The 7,991-nt window shown below is 56.3% G+C and overlaps 1 protein-coding gene across 1 annotated transcript; it reads left to right on the forward strand.

Annotated features, from left to right (window-relative positions):
- The first annotated feature begins 4,061 nt into the window (after positions 1-4,061).
- Positions 4,062-7,788, forward strand: LOC104354223 (neuronal acetylcholine receptor subunit alpha-10). Its single transcript, XM_086481368.1, has 7 exons — positions 4,062-4,158; positions 4,303-4,853; positions 5,326-5,413; positions 5,697-5,842; positions 6,277-6,431; positions 6,616-7,148; positions 7,304-7,788. Exons 1-7 carry the CDS (start codon positions 4,062-4,064, stop codon positions 7,786-7,788), a joined length of 2,055 nt encoding a protein of 684 aa, XP_086337494.1.
- Positions 7,789-7,991: the final 203 nt, after the last annotated feature.

A 7,991-nucleotide genomic window follows, 5' to 3' on the forward strand; every position in this document is an offset into this window, starting at 1 on the left:
TGGTTTTAACATCACCTTGCCTTCTCCAGCTGCTTCTGAAATGCCCTCTTTAGAAAATGCATCTGTCCCTGGCATCTTCATGGCCTCCCTGTCTATGTCCTGAGTCCTTCAGAGACTTCAATGCCTTTATTTGACATTTCTCAAGGTCTAAACTCCTGATGGATCATGTTGCTTGAATTGGGTCAGGCTGTGGGGAAATGCTGCACTACTGCTTTTCCATTGCAAAAAAATGGTCACAGTCATAGCTCACACTTCTCCTCTGGTTAATTCTCTTTGTGCTCCGTTGTCCTCTACCCTTGATTCATTTTCCCCTTCTCTTCCATAACAAGCTCCTGGGGCCTCTTTCACCTCCCGCACTGGTACTAACAAAGAGCCCGAATTCTGCCACTTCACTGCCTTTCCTCCCACTCTCGTTTTGCCATCTTCCTACTCTAAAATGGGGAGGTTCAAAGTTTTACTTCCTCTGTTGTCCTCAGTTTTAGGTTCCTTTAGCCTGTTTCAGCTCATTCCTCAAACTCTTTCCTCCTCCTGCTTTCAGTTCTTTCTTTGTGAGAGCTCTCTGCTTCCTCCCACAGGAAAGAAACAAGAAATAACCTCTTCTTTGTCTTTGCCTTGCTTTCATTCTTCTCTTTCTTCTCTTCATCACAAATGCATAAATTTCTTACCTACTTTAGTCTGTTATTGTAATCCCAGGTAGCACATTCCGAGGATTTCCAGTGCAGCATTTCAAAGAATTTATGTGACTCTTTGATCTCTTGCTCCAGAAAGGAAGATGAAGTTTGTAGGTGCTATTGTTACAACAAATAGTGAGTTTGCAGCACAGGGCGCTCTGGAGTTCAGCCTCCAAGGCTACAGGATACAGTGTAAGTGAGACGTAAAGCCTGCGATGCACAAAATCACTCAGGTGCAAAGCAAGTGCTGTGAGATATGCTGATTTTCTGTAAATGACACTTAAACCTTACATTGTCCTTCTTTATTTGAGAAATAAAGAATCGATGGTAAGCATAAAACAGAAGAAATGTGGTTGTGTGTAATGTAGGTGAGGGATAATGTTTCTCAGAATTACAGGGATCTAAAAGCTGCATATTGTTCGTTCTGTCACATGGCTACGGCAGAGGATGCTAAAGCCACCGCACGTTGCAGTGTTTCGTCGGTGAGTGATGTCTCTCCAAGTGCAGATCTGGACACTGGAAGGGACAGAGCTGGGAAAGTGCTAAGAAGAGTCTTTCAGCTTTGACAGTAATGAAACCAGAAAATACGCCTCTTATTCTATATTAGAATAGAGTAGTTCCACTTGGAAGGGACCCTACGACAGTCATCTAGTCCAACTGCCTGACCGATTCAGGGCTGACCAAAAGCTAAAGCATTGAGGCAAACCTCTTAAACACTAAAACCCTCTTAAACACTGCCAGGCACAAGACATCAACCACCTCTCCAGGAAGCCTGTCCCAGTGTTTGACCACCCTCTCGGTAAAGCAATGCTTCCTAATGTCCAGTCTAAACCTCCCCTGGCGCAGCTTTGAACTATTCCTATGCATCCTGTCCCTGTATCCCAGGGAGAAGAGCTCAGCATCTCCCTCTCCACATCCCCCCAGGAAGCTGTAGAGAGCAATGAGGTCACCCCACAGCCTCCTTTTCTCCAAACTAGGCAAACACTGAGGCCTTAGCCGCTCCTCAGAGGACATGCCTGCCAGCTCCGTTGCCAGCTTTGTTGCCCTCCTCTGGATGCATTCGAGTACCTTAACGCCCTTCTTAAATGGTGTGGCCCAGAACTGCACACAGGACTCAAGGTGAGGCCGCACCATCCTAGATACAGCAGGATAATCGCCTCTCTTGACTGGCTGGTTACACTGTGTTTGATGCACCCCAGGATGCGGTTTGCCCTTTTGGCTACCAGGGCACCCTGCTGACTCATTGCTGCCAACCAGCACCCCCAGATCCCTGTCTGCAAGGCTGCTCTCAAGCCACTCCTCTCGCAATTTATACTTGTGTCCAGCATTACTCTGTCCCAGGGGCAGAATCCGACTTTTGGTTTTGTTACATTTCATGCCACTGATGATTGCCCAGTGCTCCAGTCTATCTAGATCCCTCTGCAAGGCCTCATGTCCCTCAAGAGTCAACAGCACCTCCCAGTTTAGTGTCATTCATCAGACTTAACTAATGGTGTATTCGACTCCTGCATCCAGATCATTGATGAAAAGATTGAACAGAACTGGACCTAGGATTGAGCCCTGAGGAACACCACTGGTGACTGGTCGCCAGCCAGTTGTAGCCCCCTTCGCTACAGCCCTCTGAGCCCTGCCCTTCAGATAGTTCTTCACCCAGCGCACCGTGAACCTGCTCGTCTTATAGTTGGACAAATTGACCACGAGGATGCCGTGAAGGACAATATCGAAAGCCTTACTAAAATCCAGAAAAACTACATCCGCCGCCTTCCCTTCATCCTCTAGGTGGGTGACCTTATCATAGAAAGATATCAAATTAATTAGACAGGACTTTGCCTTTGTGAACCCAAGTTGATTGTGCCTGAGACTTGTATTGTCCTTTACATATCTTTCAGTAGCATCCAGTATGATCTTCTCCATCATTTTTCCCAGCACTGAGGTTAGATTAACCGGTGTGTAGTTTCCTGGGTCTTCCCTCACATGCTTCTTGTAAATGGGAATGACATTGGCTGGCTTCCAGTCAGCAAGGACCTCCCCAGACTCCCAAGACCTTTGGTAGATGATGGAAGGGGGTCCCGCTGTAACGTCTGCTAACTCCTTGAGCACTCTGGGGTGAATCCCATCGGGCCCCATGGACTTATGAACACACAACTGATACAACTGGTCCCTAATAATTTCAGTGTCCACAAATGGAAAGTCACTGTTCCGACATTGTGGTCCTCCAGCTCAGAGGACCAGTCAGCCCGAGGTCTGTCATTAGCATTAAAGACTGAGGAAAAAAAAAACATCGAAAGCATTCTGTGAGTCCTCGTTCAGGTAAGTGGTGCAGCAAGCACGCCCATCTAGAATAGGAAGGAAGAGCACTGAAGACTTCAGTCTAGTCTCAAACATCTTTCAACATGGGTGGAAGAAAGAGGTAGAGGATGCCAGGGCCAGCTGAACTCAGGAAGATCCAGCTTACATAGCACACCTCAGGAAGGAAAAGCATAAGCAAGCTGTCTCCCCGGGTGTCTGAGCCTGGAGAGAGATGCTTCACACAGAAGTGCGTCCCAAATGAACAGTGACAGCCATCTACTCTTCTGCCTTCTTACTACCCACCCGTTTCCTCAGCCGCGCCCACATTAGATCAAGAGCCTTACAACTGTGACGGTGGCGCGTAATATTCTAGTCAGCTGCGCAAGTCAGCCTTAAGAAGAGGGGAAGCAGGAGAGCTATTAAGTGCCCTGCCTCCTTGTAGGTCAGTACCTGAGTACGCAAAAATTAATCTGGTTCTGCAGCATGCTGACAGGCAACTTTTGGAGAGCGGCTGTTCTAAGAACAAGACCCACACAGTTAAGATTTGCAGAGGAACTGGAACAAGAGGGATTAGGTCACAAGGACAGAGAGAAACAAGGAGTGTCACAGAAGAGTCTCTTGCAAAGGGAAGGACTGTGGAGAAGTAGAAGGTGACTTCTACAGGAGTCTGTGATGCAGCTCAAAAGCATCTGAGCTGCCAACAGCAGAGAGCCCTACATTAACAGTGGGCATCATTCACTGGCCACTGTGCATTTTTCTGTCTCCAGCAAAAGTTTCTGTAAACTGCTGCAAAGAAACTACTGTGGCACCTGCAGCGTCCTCGGAGTTTGGCCGAGCACCCCTCAGTGATGGTCAGGGTATCCCCACAGAATTAAAGCTTGCCCTCCCTCTGCACACTAGCAGCTCAAAGCCTGAAAACTCTGTGCGAGTGTGTGTGTGCACCCCAAAAAGGGGTTACCTAAGGCACAGGTAAACACCCTCGGCTGGGCACCGACCCAGATCTCTGCTCCCCAAGGTGGGGGGGACGATGGGTGTCTGGTGCTCTCTTCTTCTGGACTTGAGGCTGGGAGGGGACCTGCTCGCCAGTGCCAGTTCTCAGGCATGAAACGCTGTAAAAGCAGTGGTGATGGGTATCTCCTCGCTCACGCGGGGCGGCTGCCTGCCAGCGGGTTCAACGTGACGCTGTCCAGGGAGCAAGGTCATTCTGGCTTTGCCTCCTTCCATTATCGCAATTGCCTCCCTGCAACCCCAGCCGCTGCCCTGTGCCTGAATAATTCACTGCCTTGAAACAAAACCTCCGGCCTTAAAACCGATTGGCACGCTGTTTGGCGTCTGCTGCCAGGAATCAGCGTGGGAGAGGTGCCGGGGGAGCAGGAGTCGGTGGGCTCCCGCATGGCTGGAGCTGGGGAGGTGCTCCGGCACCCCTGTGGCAGGGCCCTCTCTGCCACTTGCCGCGTTGTCTCCTGGCTCATGTCCCTTAACCTCCCGGGATTTTGTTCTCACCAAACGGGAATAATTTTCCCCTTCCCCTTCATTGCTCATGTACTGAGACTGGAGAAGCAGGGGCAGGGATGTCCCTTGCAGTGCGCGGCGGTCCCTCCACCCCAGGGTCTTCGGCATCCAGCCTTGGCTCTTCCTGCTGCCATGGCCCTGGTGGGCTTCAGGGCCCCGTACCTGGCTGGGACCTGGCTGCGGGCGAGGTGCCGTTGCCCTTTCAGCCCCGGGGTTTCCTTTTCCACCTTGCTCTGGGCCAGGATTGCGGGGAATGAGCCCCTCTCCCCGCAGCCCCCCAGGCCAGAGGCACTTCAAGACGGTGGTTTCCAGCACACGAAGCTGCTGGCCAGGAGCGATGCTGCCAGCAGCTCTGGGCAGGCAGAAGCTCCAGCCAACACGGCGAGGAGTGATTTCGCCCCTGCCTGCTCGAGCCCACTGCACGGTCCTCGTCAGCGTGGTCCTGGCCCCTAGCTGCCTGTTGCAGGCAGAGCCAAGGGGCTGCCCACCGGTGTGGCCGAGAGGGTCTTGTGGCAGTGATGGTTCAGGGTGCTGGTGGGCAAAGCCTTCCCTGGGCTTGGGTAGCTGGTGAGCAGCCGAAAGGCAGCATGTCGCTGCCGGCAGTGGCTCAGCATCCACAACCATCTCAAGGGGGCTCAGCTGCACCCAAACCCTGTCCCGGTCCCCTGCCAGGTCCCAGCCGGGGACCCTTGGGGGTCTCTCCCTGTTACCCCCTGCCACAGAGCTCGCTGCACTGAGACTGTCGGTCCCTGGGGGGGCTGTGCCCCCCCGCCCTGTCCCAGCCCTGACGTCACCCGGGCACTTGCAGGCAGCACAGCCCGCCTCCCCCCCCCCCCCCCCTTTCCCGCCCCAGGGCCTGCGTGCAGGGGATCACAGCAGGATGGAGCCCGGAGGTCACCGGCTGCTCACCCTCTGCCTGGCCAGCTGCCTCCTGGCCCCGGGTAAGCGACAGCAGGGGTAGCGAGGGGCACTGACCCCCACCCAGCCCCTGTGAGCAGTAGCATCCCTGCATATGGGGCATCTCTGGGTGAGGGACAGGATCTGTGGGACAGAGGGGCTTGGGCTGGTCGTGGGGAGGGTCGGGGGTCCCGCCATGCTCCCCCACCTCACTCAGCTACCAGTGGGTCCCTGTCGCTGGGTCCTGGGGGTCCCTGGGGAAGTGTCTGGCTGCACCCCCAGCATTTGCGACTGCAGCCCCTCCAGCCCCGGTGTGGGTCTGTGCAGGCTGCCGCGGGGCACAGGGCAAGTTCGCCTACAAGCTGCTCCACGACCTCTTCGACAACTACTCCAGCGCCCTGCGCCCTGTGGAGGACACCGACCGGGCGCTCAATGTCACCCTCCAGGTCACCCTCTCCCAAATCATCGACATGGTGAGTGGCCGGGCACGGCACTGGCACCATCACCAGCAGCCCAGCCAGACTGAGACCATCCCCATCACACTCCTGGCCACTGCTTAGCCGGGCTCTGCTCTCCTATACCAGGTCCTGCTCAACCCAGAGCTGATGCTTGCCCCTCAAAACCAGCCCAGACCCCTCGAACCCTGCCCAGCTGCCCTTGAGTCAGCTCAGACCACTTGAAGACAGCTCAGACCCCCCAAAACTGGCACACACACTCCCCTCCCTGAAATGAGCTTGGACCACTTGAAACCAGCTCAGACCTCTCCAACACCCCCAAAAACAGCACGTTCCCCTCGAAGGCAGCTCAGCCCCTCAGGACCCTTGCAAGAGCTGCCAGGCTGGGGACTAAGATGGGGGGTGAGCGGCACCAGGGTCTGTTCCCCACACCCATCCTCTCCCCTCGGCAGGATGAGAGGAACCAGGTCCTGACCTCCTACCTGTGGGTGCGCCAGGCCTGGCTGGACGCCCACCTCACCTGGGACAAGGGCGCCTATGATGGCATCGACAGCATCCGTGTTCCCAGCAGCTACGTCTGGCGGCCAGACATCATCCTCTACAACAAGTGGGTTGTACTCACTGCCCTGCCACTGCTCCCGGCGCTGGGAGGGGCTCAGGCTGGGGCTGGGGGGGGCTGCACAGCTGCACATGGGGTGGTCCTGGTGTGGGTGGGGAGATGACAGGGTGCTGGGGACAGGGGCTTGGCCCTGGCCCCGCAGACCCTTGCCCCACGGCCATCCCTCCCCCAGCGCCGATGACCACTTTGGCGGCTCGATGGAGACCAACGTGGTGCTGCGCTCTGATGGGCACATCATGTGGGATTCGCCCGCCATCACCAAGAGCTCCTGCAAGGTGGATGTCTCCTACTTCCCCTTCGACGGGCAGCACTGCCACCTCACCTTCGGCTCCTGGACCTACAACGGGAACCAGCTTGACCTCCGCAACCAGCTGGATGCCGGGGACCTGGCAGACTTCGTGGAGAATGTGGAGTGGGAGGTGCTGGGCATGCCGGCCACGAGGAATGTCATCACCTACGGCTGCTGCTCCGAGCCCTATCCCGACGTCACCTACACGCTCCTCCTCCGTCGCCGCGCCTCCTTCTACATCTTCAACCTGCTCCTGCCCTGCATCATGGTCTCCTTCCTGGCACCCCTCAGCTTCTACCTGCCGGCTGACTCGGGGGAGAAGGTCTCGCTGGGGGTGACGGTGCTGCTGGCCCTTACTGTCTTCCAGCTGCTGGTGGCAGAGAGCATGCCGCCATCAGAGAATGTCCCACTCATTGGTGAGCCTTGTTGACACCCAGGACCCTCCCATGGGACCAGGGCGTCTGCACTGGGGTGATGGGCAGCACCCCTGCCAGGGTGGCTGCAGTGTGGGGAGGGGGTGTGCAGGTCTCTAACCTCTGTGCCGTGGTGTCACTGCCCGTTCCCCATGCAGGGAAGTACTACATTGCCACCATGACTATGATCACGGCCTCCACTGCGCTGACCATCTTCATCATGAACGTCCACCACTGTGGTCCGGGGGCCCGGCCCGTGCCCCCCTGGGCTAGGCAGCTCATCCTCCACCACATGGCCCGGCTCTGCTGTGTCTACGAGGTGGGCGAGAGCTGCAAGAGCCCCTGGCAGGCCCTGGGCGGGCAGGCCAGCAGAGGGGTTGGGGGGGGGCCAGGGGAGAGCCCTGGGGATGGGAAGGCAGGCGCCGAAGCAAGGGGCTGCCCCCGGGACTGCTGCCCGTGCCACCATGACAGCCTGCTGAGGAACATCGGCTACATCGCTGGCTGCTTCCGGCGCCACCGAGCCACCCAGCACCGGACCAGCGAGTGGAAGAAGGTGGCCAAGGTGATGGACCGCTTCTTCATGTGGGTGTTCTTCTTCATGGTCTTCCTCATGAGCATGCTGGTCCTGGGTAAAGCTGCCTGATGGCCTCGCAGACCCACTGCCCTGCTGGACCCCTGCCCATGTTCCCCCCAGTGGATCACCAGCACGGTGGCGGCCATGAGTGCCCAATGAGGGTCGCTCATCCCGAGCACCCCCTGCCCCCTCACAGAACTGCAGGGTAGGAGCTCCATCAGCACCAGGGAAGAGGAGCCCAAGAGCAGGACCCCCCACCCCAGCAAGGCATA

The sequence above is a fragment of the Leptosomus discolor genome, chromosome 1, assembly GCF_034619465.1.
Source record: "Leptosomus discolor isolate bLepDis1 chromosome 1, bLepDis1.hap2, whole genome shotgun sequence".
Classification (NCBI taxonomy): Eukaryota; Metazoa; Chordata; class Aves; order Leptosomiformes; family Leptosomidae; genus Leptosomus; species Leptosomus discolor.